The sequence below is a fragment of the Anolis carolinensis genome, unplaced genomic scaffold, assembly GCF_035594765.1.
Source record: "Anolis carolinensis isolate JA03-04 unplaced genomic scaffold, rAnoCar3.1.pri scaffold_10, whole genome shotgun sequence".
Classification (NCBI taxonomy): domain Eukaryota; kingdom Metazoa; phylum Chordata; class Lepidosauria; order Squamata; family Dactyloidae; genus Anolis; species Anolis carolinensis.
Window position 1 is genome coordinate 24,214,455 of NW_026943821.1, and position 23,724 is coordinate 24,238,178.

A 23,724-nucleotide genomic window follows, 5' to 3' on the forward strand; every position below is an offset into this window, starting at 1 on the left:
CCTCCTAGGTTCTCAACCTGTGGGTCCCCAGATGTTTTGGACTTCAACTCCCAGAAATTCTAACCGCTAGTAAACTGTCTGGGATTTCTAGGAGTTGTAAGCCAAAACACCCAGAAACCCACAGATTGAGAACCACTGATCTAGGTCCTCCTAGGTCAGTGGTTCTCAACTTGGGGTCTCCAGATGTTTTTGGCCCTCAACTCCTAGAAATCCTAACAGCTGGTAAACTGGATGGGATTTCTGGGAGTTGTAGGCTAAAAACATCTGAGGGCCCACTGGTTGAGAACAACTGCTCTAGGTCCTGCTAGGTCAGTGGTTGTCAACCTGGAGTCCCCAGATGTTTTTGGCCTTCAACTCCTAGAAATCCTAACAACTGGTAAACTGGATGGGTTTTCTGGGAGTTGTAGGCCAAAAAACATCTGGGGACCCCAGGTTGAGAACCACTGTCCTATGCAACTGAACCCAGAAGTCATTTAAATGGATTGGTCATATCCATAGTCTTGGGGAACCTTATTCCAAATGGGAGCTGTAGTTTTACAAGGTATCTATCCTCCTCCACCAAAGAGTCCTGGTGGTGTTTCACATCAAACTACAACTCCTTGGATTCCATAGCATTGAGCCAGGACAGTTGAAGTGGTGTCAAACTACATTCATTCCACCGTGTAGATGTTCTGTGCTAGGTTGCCATTACATGATGCAAATAAAGGATGTAAAGGGTGGAAAAATCCCAAATCATCCACTGCTGTGATGGAAAGAGGAATGGTAGGAGCCAAGGAGTTAAAAAGAAAGCCGCTCCACCAGTTTGGTGCGTTCCTTCCCAGGGCACAAAAGGCTCCAGGTTAATAGCTGACAAGCAGTACAATTAAAGGGAAGGAAGAAAACTGAAAATTAACTGTGTTGCTGAACCAAACATCGCTTCCTGAACGAGGCAAGGAGTTTTGGTGGCAAGACACCTCTTCCAACCGGCTCCGGTGCCTTTGGGAATGGCCCACGCTGTTCATCCCAGGAGCTAAAGATGGAGAGAAACTGGCTCGTCTGCCAATGTTTACATAGCAAGCTGCTACTTAAAACACAGCAGCAGGGGTTGATGGATACGTTGGCAACCCCAGTGTATCCATCATAGTGGGACCAGTTGCAGAGGGAAGTTGTCTGCTGTCTCTGTGCTCAAATTCAGAACAGACAACTATTCCCAGTGTAGACAGGACCACGTTTCCCATATCTGGTTGCCATAGGATTAAAAACAGGGCACCCATCAAAGAAAAACCCAGACAAATTGAGCTCCAACACACCTGGTGCGAACAAAAATAATCACACTGGGATTCCAAAATAAACTTCTAAGAATGTGCCTTCAGGCCAACTATGATTTATGACAATACTATCGGAGAATATTATTTTTACAAGATTCATTCCAAGGAGGTTTGCTATTGACTTTCTAGCCTGAGATGGAGTGACTTGTCCACAGTCACCCAAAGTGCATTTACATTACAGTTTGACACCACTTTAACTGCCCTGGTTAAATGCTACCAACTCTTGGGATCTGTTGTTTGGTGAGATAGAGGCAACTAAAGACTACAAATCCCATGATTCCATATTATTGAGATAGGCATTAAAAGTGGTGTTAAACTGCATTAATTCTATAGTGTAGATACACACCTCAGTCAGTTTCTGGACATGGATTTGAACCTTGGGGTGCATCTACACCACAGAATGCTATCAACTCTTGGGATTTGTTGTTTGGTGAGATAGAGGCAGCTAAAGACTACAAATCCCATGATTCCATACTATTGAGACGAGTGTTTAAAGTGGTGTCAAACTGCATTAATTCTACAGTGTAGATACTGTATTTACAAATTTAGCACCAAAATATTATGATATATTTACAACATTGACTACAAAAATGCGTTGGATAATCCAGAACGTTGGATAAGCGAGTGTTGGATAAGTGAGACTCTACTGTATTTACAAATTTAGCACCAAAATATCATGATATATTGAAAACATTGTCTGCAAAAATGCGTTGGATAATCCAGAACGTTGGATAAGTGAGAATCTACTGTAATGGTAGTAAATAGATTTTTAATTTGGAGAAAGGAGCTTAGTGGCCAGTCTCCTAATAATGTTCCGGGAGGGTCTTGCTGTTCCCAAACTTTCTGGAGAGTCATGGAACACTATTTTTCAAAATTAAAAAAAAAATCACATTTCTAGTTTTATCTGTTGCATCTCGACTCTTTTCTCATGGCATTTAAACCCAAGTGCAGGAACACTTAAACGGCCTCCTGCGGAGCATAAATACCTAGTCAATCTTGATGCAATCATCTTGAGTACACCAAGAGGGTTTTTTTCCCCTTTCTCCTTTGAAAAACTACAGATGAGTGTGTTGATAACACAATGACCGACTGTGTAAATTTTCCACATTAAGGCCAAGAGTCAGGTGGAGCAGGATTGAAGAAAGAAAAGAATGCCGCACGCAGAATCCCTTGCTTCGGAAGTGGTCAGCCGCAGCCTTACTTGCCAGCTTTACTCCAGATTTGCTTCTGGTTTTATTCCAGTTCATAATAATCACCACCTTTCAATCAAGTCTCCAAAGTGTTAACATTTTTATTCCCACTTGCTTTGACTGATCAGTGGGCGAAAATTTTGCTTTGAAACTCCCTTAGTTGAAATCAACGGCAGGGAAATTTTCAAATATACTGTATATACTCAAGTATAAGCCTAGTTTTTCAGCCCTTTTTTTAAAGACTGAAAAAGCCCCCCTCGGCTTATACTTGGGTGAGGGTCCTGGTTGGCTTATATTTGGGTCAGATTATCCTCGAGAATATATGGTACATTTATTATTTTTTTCTATTATTATTGGCATTATTACATTTATTGGGCCCCTGGTGATGGCGCAGTGTGTTAAAGCGCTGAGCTGCTGAACTTGCAGACCAAAAGGTCCCAGGTTCAAATCCCGGGAGCAGAATGAGCGCCCGCTGTTAGCTCCAGCTTCTGCCAACCTAGCAGTTCGAAAACATGCCAATGTAAGTAGATCAATAGGTACTGCTCCGGTGGGAAGGTAACATTGGCGCTCCATGCAGTCATGCCGGCCACATGACCTTGGAGGTGTCTACGGACGACGCCGGCTCTTCGGCTTAGAAATAGAGATGATATATGGTACATTTATTATTTTTCTCTATTATTATTGGTATTATTACATTTATTGGGCCCCTGGTGATGGCGCAGCGTGTTAAAGCGCTGAGCTGCTGAACTTGCAGACCGAAAGGTCCCAGGTTCAAATCCCAGGAGCGAAATGAGCGCCCACTGTTAGCTCCAGCTTCTGCCAACCTAGCAGTTCGAAAGCATGCCAATGTGAGTAGATCAATAGGTACCGCTCTGGCGGGAAGGTAACGGTGCTCCATGCAGTCATGCCGGCCACATGACCTTGGAGGTGTCTACGGACAACGCTGGCTCTTCGGCTTAGAAATGGAGATGAGCACCAACCCCCAGAGTTGGCCACGACTGGACTTAACGTCAGGGGAAAAGCTTTACCTTTTTAAATCCAAACAGGACGTTTTTCATGTTCTGAGTCTCTGCAGCAGCCAGAATCTGACCAAACCGAAGCAACGGCTGGAACATTTTTCACCTTGTTTAGCACTGTTTGTGCTAACTGACAAGAGTTTATCCAGATTACAAACAACAGGCTTCTCTAGCTCTTCCTGGAGATATATAAAAATAATGGAGCAGAAAGCCTCTGTATACCGTTGTCAGGTCTGCTCTCTACCATTGAGCAGAGATGGCATTTGTAAAACAAATTTGCTATTTCCAAAACAGCAATGTGCAATTTTACAGTTTCATCCTGTTGCAAGATAGTCTTTGAAAGCAATATTCGCAGACTATTTTCAGTTTGGGATTGAGTCTCTATAAAATCTACCTGTGGTGCTGTTAGCCCCAGCTTCTGCCAACCTAGCAGTTCAGAAACATGCCAGTGTGAGTAGATTAATAGGTACCGCTCCGGCGGGAAGGTAACGGTGCTCCATGCAGTCATGCCAGTGGCCACGTGACCTTGGAGGTGTCTACGGACAACGCCGGCTCTTTGGCTTAGAAATGGAGATGAGCACCAACCCCCAGAGTGTGAGTAGATCAATAGGTACTGCTCCTGTGGGAAGGTAACGGCACTCCATGCAGTCATGCCAGTGGCCACATGACCTTGGAGATGTCTATGGACAACGCCGGCTCTTCGGCTTAGAAATGGAGATGAGCACCAACGCCCAGAGTCAGACATGACTGGACTTAACATCAGGGGAAACCTTTACCTTTTTACAGTGAAAATTTTGTAGCTTGGGAGATGTTCTGCATGAAATTTTCACTTTTTGATACAAAAATAAAACATTTCTGCATGAGAATCATCATTTATTGACAGAAAATAATATTATTTCCTGTTGAGCAAAATCAATCTGCAATACAGTGACTCTCATCCATCCAAGATGTTTTCTTGTAAGGTTTTGATAACACTCAGAAATACAATTTTCAAACATTTTCCAAATATTTTGTGATCCTGACCATTAGCTCCAGGAAATAGATGGAAAGGACAACAGCAATAGATGGAGAGGATATATATTTACAGATAAAGTAGAGTCTCACTTATCCAAGCTAAACGGGCCGGCAGAAGCTTGGATAAGCGAATATCTTGGATAATAAGGACGGATTAAGGAAACGCTTATTAAACATCAAATTAGGTTATGATTTTACAAATTAAGCACCAAAACATCATGTTATACAACAAATTTGACAAAAAAAGTAGTTCAATATGCAGTAATGTTATGTTGTAATTACTGTATTTACGAATTGAGCACCAAAATATCATGATCTATTAAAAACATTGACTACAAAAATGGCTTGGATAATCCAGAAACTTGGATAAGCGAGGCTTGGATAAGTGAGACTCTACTGTATTTCTTTCCTGTGGTCTTCTCATCTAACGGCATGCTGCATTGCATGGCTCTGATCATGGCTGTGTGTGAATGAGCACCAACCAGGTCCTGAATTCGAAACAGGGTGTGCCAAATCTAACTCTTAACCTGAATTCTTATGAGATGCTTATCCTGTGCCTTAATTATGCTCCAGAACCAAACCAGGAAGCCAATGAGCCTGGGAGTCAACTGGAAATAATTGCCTAACAATTACTCGACTCTTTCCTTCCACAATCTTGTGACATCAACATTTGCCATAAGATCAAATCTAGATGCCCTAAATGATGAAAACAGAGTCACTTGAGCATCTGAGTCATGAAGGTGAATCCGGATGATGTGCAAGAAAATTGTGCACAAATTCTACTCAAGAGACATTTGTCCCAAATCCAGTGTCCCATACAGTTCCAACATTGAAAGATGGCTGTTGCGTGTATGCAAATCTTTAAGACAATGAAACCATTACACGCTGCAATTGCATACATGTATAGGCACGACAATTTGTTAAGTATATCAAAACTATAAAATCAATGATGCAAAGAAACTGGGACTCTTTCATTGAACTAATACCAACCTCTTCCTTGAATTGGAGAAATGGTGTGATGGGCACACTGGGTGCCGTGCCAAAAGATCTCATCCGGCATTTGGAAACAATAAACATTGACAAAATTACGATCTGTCAACTGCAAAAGGCCACCCTAATGGGATCTGCGCTCATCATCCAAAAATATATCACACATTCCTAGATACTTGGGAAGTGTTCGACTTGTGATTTTGTGATATGAAATCCAGCATATCTATCTTGTTTACTGTGTAATAATAATAATAATAATAATAATAATAATAATAATAATAATAATAATAACAGGAAAAGCTGATAAGAAGAAGACCTGGCTCTGGCTCACAAATGGGACCCTGAAGAAGGAGACAGAAGGCCTGATCCTTGCAGCCCAGGAGCAAGACATCAGGTCAAAGGCCATTAAGGCCAAGATCGAAAAATCAGCTGTTGACCCAAAATGCAGACTGTGCAAGGAAACCGACGAAACCATTAATCATATCCTCAGCTGCTGTAAGAAAATCGCACAGACAGACTACAAACAGAGGCACAACTATGTGGCCCAAATGATCCATTGGAACTTATGCCTCAAGTACCACCTCCCAGCAGCAAAGAACTGGTGGGATCACAAACCTGCAAAGGTTGTGGAAAATGAACAGGCAAAGATACTGTGGGACTTCCGAATCCAGACTGACAAAGTTCTGGAACACAACATACCAGACATCACAGTTGTGGAAAAGAAAAAGGTTTGGATCATTGATGTCGCCATCCCAGGTGACAGTCGCATTGATGAAAAACAACAGGAAAAACTCAGCCGCTATCAGGACCTCAAGATTGAACTTCAAAGACTCTGGCAGAAACCAGTACAGGTGGTCCCGGTGGTGATGGGCACATTGGGTGCCGTGCCAAAAGATCTCAGCCGGCATTTGGAAACAATAGACATTGACAAAATCACAATCTGCCAACTGCAAAAGGCCACCCTACTGGGATCTGCATGCATCATCCAAAAATACATCACACAGTCCTAGACACTTGGGAAATGTTCGACTTGTGATTTTGTGATATGAAATCCAGCATATCTATCTTGTTTGCTGTGTCATAATAAAATAATAATAATAAAATGCCTTTGTTCCTCTCTTTGGACATTTTAGTCCCAGAAAAAAATATTTATCCCAACAGGAAATGATTAGAAGTTGACCCAAACTATGTTATTAGCTGCCACAGAAGCCACCCTGGGGCCCACATGTGCTCCATGAGCCACACCTGCCCCAGCATCAACCTTGTTCCTGTCCTTATCCTGCATATTTGCCTTCCTTTTTTATCTCTCCCCATCTGTGCAAACATTAAAATCCAATTTTAAGGAGGAAGGGAGTAGAAAAATAGGCAGGTTGAAATACGCAACTATTATTTAATAACAGTATTTATATTCCGCCCTTCTCACCCCGAAGAGGACTCAGGGCGGATTACAATGAACGCATATATGGCAAACATTCAATGCCAACAGACAAACAACATTCAGTTTAGACAGACACAGAGGCATTTTAACATCTTTCTAGCTTCACGATTCCGGCCACAAGGGGAGCTGTTGCTTCACTGTCCACTGGTGGCTGTTCTTCCTCATTCTTTTCCTCATGTTTTGCTGTCAGTTTTATGGTGTTGTAAATTAGTTAAATTAGCCTCCCGCATAAAGCGTACCTAAATTTTCCCTACTTGACAGATGCAACTGTCTTTCGGGGCTGCATAGGTCAACAGCAAGCCGGGGCTATTTTAATGGTCAGAGGCTAAACCCGACCCGGGCTTCGAACTCATGACCTCTCGGTCAGTAGTGATTTATTGCAACTGGTTACTAGCCAGCTGCACCACAGCCCGGCCCCCACTTTAGCTCCACTTTATCCATCACCCGTTTCTGGTTTGATATGGTTAAGGAGGAAATGGACGATTAATGTGGTGTTGTGTTTTTATTCTCCCTCTTCTTATTTTTTCTCCTCAGGCTTGGGTGAGCAAAGCCTCCAGAGACTTTTGCCACCATGGACTGGAAGACGTTGCAAGGCTTGCTGAGCGGCGTGAACAAGTATTCCACGGCTTTTGGGCGCATCTGGCTCTCGGTGGTCTTTGTCTTCCGGGTCCTGGTTTACGTAGTGGCGGCAGAACGCGTCTGGGGAGACGAGCAGAAGGACTTTGACTGCAACCACCGGCAACCTGGGTGCACCAACGTCTGCTACGACCACTACTTCCCCATCTCCCACATCCGCCTGTGGGCCTTGCAGCTGATTTTCGTCACCTGCCCTTCATTGCTGGTCATCATGCACGTGGCTTATCGCGAGGACAGGGAACGCAAGAACCGAGAGAAGAACGGGGAGAACTGTCCCAAACTCTACAGCAACACGGGCAAGAAACACGGCGGCCTTTGGTGGACTTATCTCCTCACCCTTTTCTTCAAACTGGGCATCGAGATCGTCTTCCTCTATCTCCTGCATCGGATATGGGACAGTTTTGACCTGCCACGCTTGGTCAAGTGTGACTTCCACCCGTGCCCAAACACAGTAGACTGTTACATCGCTCGGCCGACAGAGAAGAAGATCTTCACCTACTTCATGGTTGGTGCCTCTGCCCTTTGCATCGTCCTCACCGTGTGCGAGATCTTCTATCTCATCTTCAAGCGAGTGGTCCGCTCGATGCAGAAGCTGAAGAAGAAGAAGCGGTCGCTCACCTACAGCAAGGCCTCCACCTGCCCATGCCATTCAAGATTGGATCATGATGGGAAGTTGAAGATCTCACCTGTGGAAGCCTTGAGAGCATCTGCACCCAACCTGACTTTAATCTGAAAGAAGGGGAGGGAGGGGAACTTCCAAAATGGTTGGCTTCCAGTTGGATTCTTTTTTATGTACGTGGCATTTTGAAACATAAGATGAGGTAGGATGGCTCAAAACCAAGATTGGGTTGTGGACAGAAGTGTCCATGAGGAGATGGACCACCATATTTGAAGGGAAACATCACTATGTTGAAGCCTGAAGGCAAAACTATGGCCTTTCTTATCTGTTTACATGTTATTATGACTACACTCAGGATGCATGGTTCAGACATTCCGGCACAAGATGTGGGTTTGCCCATCACTGGAGAACATTGCAACCCTTCAAACCTTAACGTTTATGCCTATCTCAGAATATTTGATTAATTTAGGTAACCAGCTGAACGAGTCATATCTACACAACATACTTTATGGTCATTAGGAGATCCATAGCAGCCAATGGACTTTAGCTTTTGTTTATTCATTCTTCTAATCATACAGTTGCTTGCGGAGAGTTGCAGAGTTACTTTGGGACAAGAGGAGTTGTAATTAAGGACATTCCTTATTGACTCATGAAGTCTTTCCAGACCGAAGTTGTCTTGCAGACCAAGAGTTTCCTCAAAAGGACCATGTTTCTGTGGTCTCCAAACTAAGCCACTTGGATCAAATAGAGACACTGCTCTTTTTTGTCATCCAGATGTTTGCATAAGAAGTTCTCAATGAATCTGGACATGCAGTATGAACTTCCATAGCCATGGGATGTGTAACCGTGGTTTTACCTACCCACATCGAACAAAACAACCTCTCACTAGAAATGTTCTAAATCCTCCAGAAGATTCTATGGCATGGTTCCGTCAGAAGTTAACATAGAGTTGCAATGGAGAACCTTGCATATCTAGTTGGGAATGTTCTAGGTTCTCCAGGGCAACTCTAGGATAACATCCAGTAGAAATCATTCATTTCAGTAGGGTCCACCATGGTTTCCTCTTTCCATGGTGCTGTAGATACAAGGGTCATTCTGAGATTTGAGAGGAGTCAAGGGTTTCTATATGCAAAATGTCTTGTGGAGGAGGGATCTAGGATCATTTATAGTTCATATCAAGGGGAAGAGCCTTTATGTCTCTCTCTTGGACCCTACTCTAGAGTAAGTGCCTTTTATGCTGAATTGTCTACACACTTTCCATACACCAGATGAAATATCTCCAAAAGAAGGATTCTGTTCCACAAAACCAAACTAGATTATCCTGCTATTCTTCTCTGGTACAAGTTTTGATGTGGTCTTCTCACCCTTCCTGTCACAGAAAAGGCATTCTAGTGAGGTGGCCTTTGGTTCTTCTGCTGAATCCTATCATGAGATTTGAAATGAATTTGAAATGTTCCTCAATAGAGGACTCTATGATGGAATTTCATAGGAAGACAAGATCCTATGATCTTGGGGCACCAACATCCTTTGGGAACAACTGGATTTATGTGGATTTCTAAAGAAGGCTCTAGATCTGCTCCACAGGCAAAACCTTTGCAGGGTCTTGAAGGAAGCAATGAGATGCTGAGAAGTTCTCAAAAACTTCTCAAGTCAATGGCACATAACTTTAGTAAGAATTCCATGAAAAAAACTAGGCCATCTACAAATTGTGAGATTTATGGTTTTGTAAGGCACCAACACTCTTTTGCAAAGTTAAAGTGCTGTCAAACAGCATTATATCGAGAGTGTAGATGCCTCCTGAGTCATACCAATGATCTATCTAGCTCAGTTCTTCCTTGTCCAGCTTTCTCTAGAAACATATGTATGAACTATTTCCATCTTCTCTTGCCAACTTGGCCAAGATGAGTTTGTTACAGTGCCAACATAGAAGGAGAATTGGACTGGCATTAATATTGACCATCGTCTCCATAGCAGCATTACATTGCCATCCAAACATTTCCAATGTAACTTGATAGCTAGCAAATGCAACAAACTGCTCAGGGAGTTCTTTCTAGCGTCGTGGTGACCAGTCGGATTTTTGTATAGTTATTATTTTCAAGAATATGGAGACTGGGATGAAAAGGAAGTTGCTAAAGGAGGAGATGGGAAAAAACAAATGATATGTCAATCCACCAAATAACTACAACTCTGAACATGCTAGTTAAATGAGACCTATCCTCCACCATAGGCTTTGTATCCTCTTTTTATGGGCTGTCATATTTTTATGACTTCAAGGTTTGTTGGTAAACCTGTTGCTATCTCAAATAGAGTTAAGCTGCAACTCCCAACAACCTAGTACTGAGGGATGATGGGACTTGCAACCCAATACAGAAAGCAAAAAAGAGCCTCTTTTGGTAAAGTTCAGAAGCAATTTCCTAGAAGAGAAAATCCCTGGGTTTTCTGAGACTATTCTTTTTGATCTTCCTCTTACAAAAATAAGCAGATCCATTTTGCAAAATAGTCTTTTGCATATTCACATGGAGAGACCATGGGTTGCACGATCTCAACCCTTGTCTCAAAGACTAAATGTCCTGCCATTCCACCGTCTCAGTGATCTTGGATAAAAGATCACCTGAAACGCCTTTGTCTATGAGTTTCTTACTCTTTTTTTGTTTGGAAAGGGTTTATTGGCAACCAAACACAAAGGACATGTTGACAAATGACTACAAAGAAGAGGAATTGGCTTGAAAGAAGGACGGGAGTTCTCAATGTAGGGGTAAAAATAGCAAGCACGAACCTGAAAAGAGGAGTTTGGCAAACAGGTAATATAAAAAGCAATTGGGAAAGGGATAAAAGCTCAAGGGAAAAAATAAGCAAGACCAAGCCTTTCCACAATCAGAGGTCAGGAATGTTAAGGGCAATTTTTTTTCAAACTTAGGACTCACTGAGATATTTTATTAAAAAAGGATGATGCCTAATATCTGGCACAACTTTCAGGTTTCTCTCTTCCCTGAAAACCTTAATCCTTAAGGAAGTTGGAAAGTATTTTCCCAGTGGTAGCGTAACTTCTGACATTTCACATATGAAAACGGAATTTTATTCCCAAGCAATATCAGGATGTGATTAAGTTGGAAAAAAATACACAAGCGAGGAAAGGCTGCAGCAATTTGCTTTTGCTTGAGCCTACTGGGAAAATCAAGAGTCAGCCCCTCCTTAATAATACAGTAGAGTCTCACTTATCCAACATAAATGGGCCGGCAAAACGTTGGATAAGTAAAAATGTTGGATAATAAGAAGGGATTAAGGAAAAGACTATTAAACATCAAATGACATTGTGATTTTACAAATTAAGCACCAAAACATAATGTTTTACAATGAATCGACAGAAAAAGCAGTTCAATACACGGTAACATACTGTAGTAGTAGTAATAATAATAATAATAATAATAATAATAATAATAATAATAATAATAATAATAATAATTTTATTCTTATACCCCGCCCCATCTCCCTGAAGGGACTCGGGGCGGCTTACATGGGGCCAAGCTCGAACAGAACCATATAAAAACAAAACAATAAAACCAATCAATCAGACAATAAAAGCAAGTCATTAAAAAACCACATACAAGATAAAGTGTTAAAATCATGGATTACTGTATTTACGAATTTAGCACCAAAATATCGCAATGTTTTGAAAACATTGACCACAAAAACATTGACCACAAAAACGGCAACTGAGTTGGATAATACAGAACGTTGGATAAGTGGAAGTTGGATAAGTGAGACTCTACTGTAATAATAATAATAATAATAATAATAATAATAATAATAATAATAATAATAATAATAATAATAATCTGCAAAAGGCCACCCTACTGGGATCTGTGCCCATCATTCGAAAATACATCTCACAGTCCTACACACTTGGGAAGTGTTCGACTTGTGATTTTGTGAAACAAAATCCAGCATATCTATCTTGTTTGCTGTGTCATACAGTAATAATAATAATAATAATAATAATAATAATAATAATAACAACAACAACAACAACAACTTTATTTATACCCCCTCCACCTTCCGAAGGACTCGGGGCAGCTTATACTCAGACAAGCCCAAAACAGTAAACATCAGTAAAAACAGTAACACAATAAAATCACAATATAATAATACATTTTCCTATCCTCTTTGCTGCAAACTACTTCTGCAGGTTGAAATCAGTTTGCAGCAATTGAAGTAAAATAAAGACAAATGGAAAAGTGTGACGGAAGGAGGGAGATAATAAACCAGGACATTTAAGAACTTGAAAAGTGGGACGGCAGAGAAGTAATCAGGATTGTTCTTTTTTTTGTGTCAGGAGCAACCGGAGTTGCTTCTGGAGTGAGAGAATTGGCCATCTGCAAGGACGTTGCTGGGTGTTTTGCCAAATATGGACTGCTGGAAAGTATGAACAGGGTGATCTTGCAGCAGCTAGAATACTTTATTTCAGGAAAGGGTTGGTACAAGTGAAATGGATAAACAATTAGGAATGAGAAGGAAAATATGAATAATGGTGAATGTAGGTGCATCAAAGTCCATCTTCAACAAGGAGGAGAGTTTCCAAGGAAGAAACCATGGAGTCCAATAGCGCAAGGCCTCCTTCCTCCGCCTCTGACTTCCTGCCTTGGAGGAAATTGTGATTTCACGGCAACCACAGCGCAGATGGACTTTCAGGGCATCGGGCCAAGTCCTGCTGTTCCTGGACCAGGTGCCGGCTGCCGTATCCCTGTGGCATCGGCCAATTTGGCCGAAACATTTGCGAGACTCCTCTGTACTCCTCGCAAGACCTATCTGCTCCTTAGTTGCTGAACAAATATTATGTTTGCCTAGCGAACCATGTAATGCGAAAGGTCAAATAAAATGTTACTTTGTTTATATGTATGTGTGCCAGGTCCTTTACTGCCAACACGATGGGATATTATGGAAAGGAAGAAAAGGAAGGAATGCTAAGTGTTTTAGAGCCATGCACTTGGAAGAAGGTTATCTAGAATGGCTTACTGAGTGACGGCAGGTTTCTCCAACTGGATGTGTCCAAGTATGATGCCCATACTTCCTGACACGATATTGCAGATGAAAGTGTATATAGTTTAATGTAACCAGGAGATCAGCAGGTTGGGGGGATCGTGGAAGAGTTGGGCCATCTAGTCCTACCCCATTCTGTCATGCACACAGTCAAAACACTCTTGGTGGATGGTCATTGTCAGAGGGGTCACCAAAGACCAGTATTTTCTGTGGTAATAATAATAATAATAATAATAATAATAATAATAATAATAATAATAAGAGGCACAACTGTGTGGCCCAAATGATTCATTGGAACTTATGTCTCAAGTCCCACCTGCCAGCAGCAAAGAACTGGTGGGATCACAAACCTGCAAAAACATTGGAAAATGAGCACGCAAAGATACTGTGGGACTTCGGAATCCAGACTGACAAGGTTCTGGAACACAACACACCAGACATCACAGTTGTGGAAAAGAAAAAGGTTTGGATCATTGATGTCGCCATCCCAGGTGACAGTCGCATTGACGACAAACAACAGGAAAAACTCAGCCGCTATCAGGACCTCAAGATTGAACTTCAAAGACTCTGGCAGAAACCAGTGCAGGTGGTCCTGGTGGTGATGGGCACATTGGGTGCCGTGCCAAAAGATCTCAGCTGGCATTTGGAAACAATAGACATTGACAAAATTACCATCTGCCAACTGCAAAAGGCCACCCTGCTGGGATCTGCGCGCATCATCCGAAAATACATCACACAGTCCTAGACAATTGGGAAGTGTTTGACTTGTGATTTTGTGATATGAAATCCAGCATATCTATCTTGTTTGCTGTGTCATAAATAATAATAATAATAATAATGATAATAATAATAATAATAATAATAATAATAATAATAATAATAATAAACTTTATTTATACCCAGCCACCATCTCCCCGCAGGGACTCGAGGCGGCTTACATAGGGCAGAGGCCCAAACAACATAGAACAAAACATAGGCAACATAATACAAATCACACTATAAAAAGATAAAACAGTAATACAATATATCAATTAAAACAAAAATACAAGATAAAAAATTGCATTTAAAACACATAAATGGTAAAATCGTAATAAAAACGGGATAGATTATTAAAAACCCTCTGAGGCTGATTAATTAATGACTGTAGTTCTGTGTGGGAAGTTTGGCCCAATTCTATCATTGGTGGGGCTCAAGGAGCTCTTTGATTGTAGGTGAACTATAAATCCCAGCAACTACAATCCCAAAGGTCAAGGTCTATTTCCCAGAAACTTCACCAGTGTTCACATTTGGGCATATTGAGTATTCGTGCCAAGTTTAGTCCAGATCCATCATTGTTTGAGTCCACATTGCTCTCGGAATGTAGGTGAACTACGACTCCCAAACACAAGGTCAATGCCCACCAAACCTTTCCAGTATTTCCTGTTGACCATGGTAGTTCTGTGTGCTAAGATTGGTTCTTTTCCATCATTGATGGAGTTCCGAATGCTCTTTGGCTGTATAAATCCCAGCAACTACAACTCCCAAATGACAAGGTCTATTTCCCAGAAACTTCACCAGTGTTCAAAGCTGGACATATTGAGTATTCATACCAAGTTAGGTCCAGATCCATCATTGTTTGATTCCACAGTGCTCCCTGGATGTAGGTGAACTACAACTCCCAAACACAAGGTCAATGCCCACCAAACCTTTCCAGTATTTCCTGTTGGTCATGAGAGTTCTGTGTGCCAAGTTTGGTTCAGTTCCATAGTTGGTGGAGTTCAGAATTTGGTCCAATGAATGAAAATACATCCTGCATCTCAGATATTTACATTATGATTCATAACAGTAGAAAAATTATGAAGTAGCAATGAAAATAATTTTATGGTTGGGGGTCACCACAACATGAAAAACTGTATTCTGCTCCTGTCCTCTGAACTGGTAGCTATCCTTCCCAATTCGTCATCTGCAAATTAGATAAGCATGTCCTCTATTCCATCATCCAAGTTATCAATAAAGATGTTGACAATGGAGCCACACTTTCAGATACCAACATATTTAGGGATATTAAAAAATGGGTCAGTTATTATTTTCAAATCATGAGAACCTTAAGAAGAACCATGTTGGATGAGTCCATTCCCTCACTTCCCATAGAAGCAACCAGGAGTTTTGAGAGGTGGCTCCGGTCTATCTGAGATTCTTTTTCCTTGGGCACCAGAGGTATCCTCATTCCCTCAAGGTCCTCTGAGTCTCCATAGGAAAGAAGCATTCTCTCCTGACATTTCACCCACATCTATGTCAAGCATTCTCAGAGGTTGAGGGGTCTGGCCTCTCATTGTATACCCGTCAACCTCTGAGGATGCCTGCCATAGATGTGGGCGAAACTTCAAGAGAGAATGCTTCTGGAACATGGCCATAATAAACAACAACAACAACAACAATAATAATAATGTGTTCGACTTGTGATTTTGTGATACGAAATCCAGCATATCTATCTTGTTTGCTGTGTCATAATAAAATAATAATAATAATAATAATAATAATAATAATAATAATAATAATAATAATATACATCACACAGTCCTAGACACTTGGGAAGTGTTCAACTTGTGATTTTGTGATATGAAATCCAGCATATCTATCTTGTTTGCTGTGTCATAATAAAATAACAATAACAATAACAATAACAATAACAATAATAATAATAATAATAAAACTTTATTTATATACTGCTCTATCTCCTTGAGAGGACTCAGTGCGGTTTCCAACATGTGTGCGGTTTCCAACAATTGTCAGAAACATCATACAACAACTTGAACATACCAAACATAATAAAACAACATCATAAACATAAACTAAAAACAGTTCAGTTAAAATGAAAACACTTGAAGATCCAATCAGTATATTCCCTCAAGGCATCAAAAACCAGTAGTCAAAGCTGCAAGGTAAATATGGTCCATTATAAGGGATAGGTAAAGACTTGTGCATCACTGTATTGTAGGGCCAAGGGATGAATAGTGTGCAGAGCGTACAGCCCGGAAAACTCACAACAACCCATTGTACTAATATTATTGCCCATCCTGTGCCATGGCATTCACATCCAGGACCCTCCTTCCCATCGTCTCAGTTTCACCATTTGACTCATACTTCAGCTGGGATGAAGCATTCAATTTTGGGCACCTTGCCTTAAGAAGGAGATAGACAAGTTGGAGCAGGTTTGGAGAAAGGCAACAAGGATGATAAGATATACACAGAACAAAACATATTAGGATAGGTGGAAGGAGCCGGGCAAGTTCAGCCTCGTGAAGAGTGGCAGGATTGTTTTCCTCAAATACCTCAAAGGGTTGTCATAGAGAGGAGGGTGCATAACTGTTCTCTCCTGCCTTAGAAGGTAGAACAGGCTGAATGGTTCGAAGTTAAAGGAGAGTAGATTTTGACGGAACATTAGAAGAAACATTTTGACAGTAAGGGGCGTTTGACAATGGAACGAATTGCCTAGAGCAGGGTTCTCAAACTTTTTCAACTCAGAGCCCTTTTTGGCAAAATGTTTCTCATGGACAGGGCCGGCCCTAGGCAATTTTCAAGTGTAAACAAACGGTATTTTGGCAAAAAAAAAAAACCTCAAATGCAGTGAGAGTGGAAGAAGAGAGCCATGGAGATTTCCCCAAGTGCTGGGCCTTTACCGGACTAAAGAGTTTCCTCCCTCTGACAAAGGCTCGGCTTAGGAAAAACCAGGGTGCATTGCTGTTTCCTAGAACTTTTGTTTCTCCGCCTCTCTCGCTCTCTCTTTTTCTGGGCACTGAACTGGGTGCCTTAATAGCACCCCCAAGGATTTGGCGCCTTCTGCATTTGCATACTTTGCATATAGGTTCAGCTGCCCCTGCTCGTGGAAACCCAAGAAATCTTTATACGAGGGCTATCCAGAAAGTAGATTACGTTTTGGAATTAAAAATGAACAAAGTATAGGAGAAAACATTTACCATATGCAGTTGAAAGCCACACCCAAATACCACTTCTCAACATAGTCGCCATTAAAATCTAGGCACTTCTCATAGCGATAAAAGAGTTTGGAAAGTCCTTCCCCACCAAACTTTGCTGCTTGGCTTGCTTCCTCAACCCTTCCCACAGCTGCGCATGTGCATGCACTAAACTTTCCTCCACGCTCGTCCTGGATCACTCTTCTGTTTTGCAAATGCATGCAAGGAAGGTTATGGCGAATGTTTTTTGGGTGTGCTTCTTGCAAAAACTTAGAAGAGCGATCCAGGACGAGCATGGGGAAAAGTTGAGTGCATGCACATGCGCAGCTGTGGGAAGGGTTGAGGAAGCAAGCCAAGCAGCAAAGTTTGGTGGGGAAGGACTTTCCAAACTCTTTTATCGCTATGAGAAGTGCCTAGATTTCAATGGGGACTATGTTGAGAAGTGGTATTTGGGTCTGGCTTTCAACTGCATATGGTAAATGTTTTCTCCTATACTTTGTTCATTTTTAATTCCAAAACGTAATCTACTTTCTGGATAGCCCTCGTATATTGTATTATATATTATATGATGTATAATGTACATATATCAGGCATGGGCAAACTTTTTGACCAACATAAACTTGACAGTATTTCCAGTCCAACCTCCTTCTACCATGCAGGAAAAGAGCGATCAAAACACCCCCAACTGATGGCCACCCAGCCTTTGTAATAGTAGTAGTAGTAATAGTAATAGTAATAGTAGAAGCCCAAGGGGGCATCCAGTCCAACCCCCTTCTGCCATGCAGATAAAGAACAATCAGAAACTACCTTTCAACATTTCACAAATAGAAACCTGTGTGGCCAAGAAAGATCAGAGGGTAGTCAAAAATGGAAACGTTATTCAGGAGGAATAAGGGAAGGAAAATATTCCGGCATCGGAGTTAATGGAGTACAAACTCCTTTTGAGCTTTGAATTTAGTATGCAGTAGGCAAAGCTAGTTGCAGAAGAAGGGAGAAACTGAGAGGATAAGAGAGAAACTGGGACATTTTAAAAGCCGCTGGAAAAGTGGGATGACAGAGAATGAATTGGGACTGCCTGTGCCAGATCCGGATATTTGGAGGATATCACAAGGATTTCATTAATTTCCAGACCATCAGAACATTACTTTTCTTATTTTCGTCTACATGTTAATGTGACATCTAGAATACAGGATGAGTTTTTTTAAAAAAGTATTCAGCATGACCGGTCTCAAGGATGTTTAGACAATAGAGAGAACTTTCTAATATTTACAGAAATCTTTTCCTTCAGGGGAACAAATCTTTCCACAAGTGTTTTAGGAGTCGGATAAATCTGTTTTGTGCCATAACAAAGGAAATCATAATCAAGCCTTTCCGAAGCAGTAAAATGCCTAAGAGTGCACAACAAAATTTTGGCTCTTTAGAAATATAGAAGCTTGTATATAATACAGATCTACCTTACAGGGAAAAATGGTAAAAATTATGGAGATTATTCTGACCGTTTTGTATAAATTTGTGATGGCAGCTGGTAGGTTCTTGGAGCTAAAGTCTGGAAAATAAAACCTACACAAGCTCTGTCCCCATCTCCAGAACTAAACAATGACTTGCATATGTATTTTGAATTAGGGAAGCAATACATTTACACGCTTGCAATGCAATTTACACAGAATTCTGCCCCCTGAAAATAACATTTCAAAAATATACATGCACATAAATTTTTGTCTAAAAAACACATGCCTTGAAATACATATTTTTAAATATATATACTGTATATACTCGAGTATAAGCCGAGTTTTTCTGCCCTTTTTTAGGACTGAAAAAGCCCCCCTCGGCTTATACTCGGGTGAGGGTCCTGGTTGGCTTATATTCGGGTCGGCTTATACTCGAGTATATAGGGTACATTTATTAATTTTCTCTATTATTATTGGTATTATTACTCTAATTATTATTATTATTACATTTATTATTTTACGCTGTTATGATTGTTACCATTACATTTATTTTATTCTATTTTTATTTTATTATGACACAGCAAACAAGATAGATATGCTGGATTTCTATTTTTACTATTATTAATACATTTATTATTTCACGCTGATATTATTATTGTTATTACATGTATTATTTTACTCTATTATTATTAAAAGGCTACATAAGCCCATTTGCATTGAAGAAGATGAGAATAATGATTTGATCAGAGTTGGACAGTCTTATCTTAAATTTGAGCTTTATGTAAATATTCAAAAACATTTACCTGTATTTTTTTAATTATTATTATTATTATTATTATTATTATTATTATTATTACATGTGTTATTTTACTCTATTGTTATTAAAAGGATACATAAGCACATTGACATTGAAGAAGATGAGAATAATGATTTAATCAGAGATGGACAGTCTTATCTTAAATTACAGTTTTATGTAAATATTCAAAAACATTTAACCTACTGATGCCTCACTTAATGTAATCCTATTGGTATCTATTTTTATTTCTGAAATTTACCACCCTCGGATTATACTGGAGTCAATGTTTTCCCAGTTTTTTTGGTTTTTTTTTTGTGGTAAAATTAGGTGCCCCGGCTTATATTCGGGTTGGCTTATACTAGAGTATATACGGTAGATAGAAAATCATACATTAAAGACCCTGCATGGAATCATAATTTCAGCACTGGGATGCATCTACAGCAGTGGTTCTCAACCTGATGTTTTGGCCTTCGACTCCCAAAAATCCGAACATCTGGTAAACTGGGATTTCTGGGAATTGTAGGCCAGAGCATCTTGAGATCCACAGGATGAGAACCACTGGTGTAGATGCACACCAGTGATCATCCATCAGTAGATCTTTGAGTGGCATAATGCGCTCAGTGAACTGTACGCCAAGAAATCCTATTGCTCATCTATCTTGAAATCTCTTATCTCCAGTTTCGCTGGACCACTCCCATCTGACATTCTGGCACGGTGCAAGAGGGAAGACTAGCATGACCCATTTCCCACTTCCTCCGTGCCATCCATCATGGTCTCCACCTTGGCTCTGTCCTGTCTCCCAACCTTACCCATCTTTCGCCTCCCAAAGATTTCCTTGTTGGACAAATTCTTGCAACACCAATGAACATTTGGGCCACTCTTTGTGATGCCTTTTCCAGTTTGGAAGTGACCTTTTGCGAAGGTAATGTGGTTTTGTCATAGCAAGGGACAGAGGTGGACTCTGATGAAGGCCTTCTTCAGAGTCTGGAAAGGTTACCTTTATGGAATACAACTCACAGAATCCTCCAATTCTGGGGATAGTTGCCAAAAGCTTCTTCTGCTCTGAACTTTTTCCTTCGTAACTAAGTACAAGAACCACAAAGCCCTGAGTTCAAATCACATACCAACAATGCATGGTCCTCAAGTCATTCTCATCCAGATGTGTAATGAATGGATTGGAGTCTAGTGGAGTCTACTGAAGCCCCCAGTGGTGCAATGGGTTAAATCCTTATGCCAGCAGGACTGCTGACCAAAAGGTCAGCGGTTTGAATCCATGGAGTGGGGTGAGCTCCTGTCTGTCAGCTCCAGCTTCCCATGCAGGAACATCAGAGAAGCCTTCCACAGGATGGTAAAAAATCAAACATTTGGGTGTCCCCTGGGTAACATCCTTGCAGACGGCCAATTCTCTTACACCAGAAATGACTTGCAGTTTCTCAAGTCGCTCCTCACACAGACAAAAAAGTGGAGATCTACTACAGCCTGGCAAGACTAAAGCCACATTCCTGAACCTGGAACCTGCATTATAGGAGAGCAAAAGAGACAAAGAATTGCAAAGAATTGCCAAAAGCTTCCTCTGCTCTGACCGAAGAAGAAGAAGCAGCGGTAGTGGTAGTGGTAGTGGTAGTGGTGTCTGCTGTGGACTCATCTTGTTGTGTTTCAAATAATAATAATAATAATAATAATAATAATAATAATAATAATAATAATAATAATAATAGCAGCTGCTGTAAGGAAATTACACAGACAGACTACAAACAGAGGCACAACTATGTGGCCCAAATGATTCATTGGAACTTATGCCTCAAGTACCACCTCCCAGCAGCAAAGAACTGGTGGGATCACAAACCTGCAAAGGTATTGGAAAATGAGCACGCAAAGATACTGTGGGACTTCCGGATCCAGACTGACAAAGTTCTGGAACACAACACACCAGACATCACAGTTGTGGAAAAGAAAAAGGTTTGGATCATTGATGTTGCCATCCCAGGTGACAGTCGCATTGACGAAAAACAACAGGAAAAACTCAGCCGCTATCAGGACCTCAAGATTGAACTTGAGGCAGAAACCTGGCAGGTGGTCCCGGTGGTGATGGGCACACTGGGTGCCGTGCCAAAAGATCTCAGCTGGCATTTGGAAACAATAGACATTGACAAAATTACGATCTGCCAACTGCAAAAGGCTACGGGGCCGTGGTGGAGGCTCCTTCCTTGGAGGCTTTTAAGCAGAGGCTGGATGGCCATCTGTCGGGGGTGCTTTGAATGCGATTTCCTGCTTCTTAGCAGGGGGTTGGACTAGATGGCCCATGTGGTCTCTTCCAACTCTACTATTCTATGATTCTATGATTCTACCCTGCTGGGATCTGCATGCATCATCCGAAAATACATCACACAGTCCTAGACACTTGGGAAGTGTTCGACTTGTGATTTTGTGAAACGAAATCCAGCATATCTATCTTGTTTGCTGTGTCATACAATATAATAATAATAATATATTTCCTCATATGCTGGAAACCGCTCTAAGTCCCTCAAGGAGATAGCTTGGTATATAAATAAAGTTTTATTATTTATTATTATAAAGTTCATGAACTTTGGCAAGAAAAGTGCTGAGAAGAGAATAATTGGTGAACTGAGCTAAGATCCTTGGGTGCAGTCAACCCATGTTTACAAAGTCAAAGACAGTGGCTCTTTAAATTAAGGAAGTTAAACAACCCATCTGTTCCGGGATGGATGAGGCTCCATCAGGTCAGAGCTGAATGACAGAGGTTGTCTGGATGACCAAATGATGGGTGATAAAATCTCTACATAAGGAGACCCTTTTCCTTATCGAGTGTGAGTCAAATCTGGACGTCAGGCCACCTGCTACTCTTGTCCCAACAGCTGACAGATGGTGAGTACGAATGTTTCATACTTCTCCGGTCTTTGATCCCTTGTCAACAATCGAGTTAATTTCTCCATGTTTCTTATTTCCAGTATCTTCACTTCCCATTGTTGGTATTTCTTTTGATCTCCAATTTCTTGCATACACAATTCTCGCCGCAGTTGTGAAATAATATAATAATCTTTTTTTTTTCATCCAGATTTATATTTGTAATTCCCAATAGGTAAATTTCTGGTAACATTTGGAATGTTATGTTTAATATTTCCTTTCCAATATTCTTTTGATTTTTTTGCACATCCACCACGTATGTTGGAAGGTACCTTCTTGTGCTTCACAATTCCAGCATTTCGTCTGAATGTCTTTGTTGTATTTTCCCAATTTTAACGTCAAGCCATCTACCTCTCTTGTTCCAACTTAGACAAGGGAATAACACGTAAAGGTCTCTATGGTAAATTGGGCAACAGATGTGGGTCATGAAATAAATGTCAATGTATTAGAAGGAATGTGGAACAAAGGCCTTAAATGATGATGTTTTAATTGATTATGTATTTCTGTTCAGTGTATTTGTATGAATTTTATATGCTGTACGATGCTTTGAATCCCACCCACGGGAGAAAAGCGGGATAGAAATGAATAAATAATAATAAAATAATAATAATTAAATTTACAAAAGCCAACGAATTGAAAGAAGGTGGTAAATCACTCCAGCAAAACTCGCTGAGATTAATAAAAACAGAAGTATGGATAATAAATGTTGGAACTGGCAGGTAATCCACACTATTTCCTTTGAACAGGATTATATGAGTCTCCATTGCCATATAATCCAGTTCAAAGCAGATAATCTGGATCTTATATGGCAGTGTAGAAGGAGCCTTAGAGATTCCTAGAGAAAAAACTACTCTCGACAATTTTGGACCTCTATTTCAGGCATTTTTGATAGTCAGCATCCAGAAGAAGTTGACCATAGAGTCACGCTGGAGGACATAGAGGTTCCTAGAGAGAAAACAAGATATTTATGGGTCCTCCAGCACAATTCTGTGATCAAGTTGATCATAAAATTACACTGGAGAACCTAAAGCTTCCTAGAAAAAAACTACTCCAACAATTTATGAGTCCTCCAGCTAGATTCTATAGTCAATCTCCAACAGAAGTTGACCATAGAATCACACTGGAGGATCTGGAGCTTCCTAGAGACAACTACCCTAGATATTTATGGCTCCTCCAGAAAAAGTTGACTATAGAGTCATTCTAGGAGACATAGAGATTCCTGGAGAGAAAACGACTCCAGACATTTATGGGTTCTCCAACAAAATCCTATAGTCAGCTTTCAGCAGAAGTTGACCATAAAGTTGTGCTTGAGGACCTAGAAATTCCTAGAAGAAAAAGTACTCTCTAGGCATTTG

General features: G+C 40.7%; 1 protein-coding gene across 1 annotated transcript in view; it reads left to right on the top strand.

Moving 5' to 3' along the window:
- gjb3 (gap junction protein beta 3) overlaps positions 1-13,102 on the top strand; it is a 26,378-nt gene extending 13,276 nt beyond the window's left edge. The window contains exon 2 of the mRNA XM_008121749.3: positions 7,490-13,102. Within this exon, the coding sequence (XP_008119956.1) occupies positions 7,527-8,324 (798 nt within the window). The 5' untranslated portion in view covers positions 7,490-7,526 and the 3' untranslated portion in view covers positions 8,325-13,102. The remainder of the gene's footprint in view (positions 1-7,489) is intronic.
- The last annotated feature ends 10,622 nt before the right edge of the window (positions 13,103-23,724 follow it).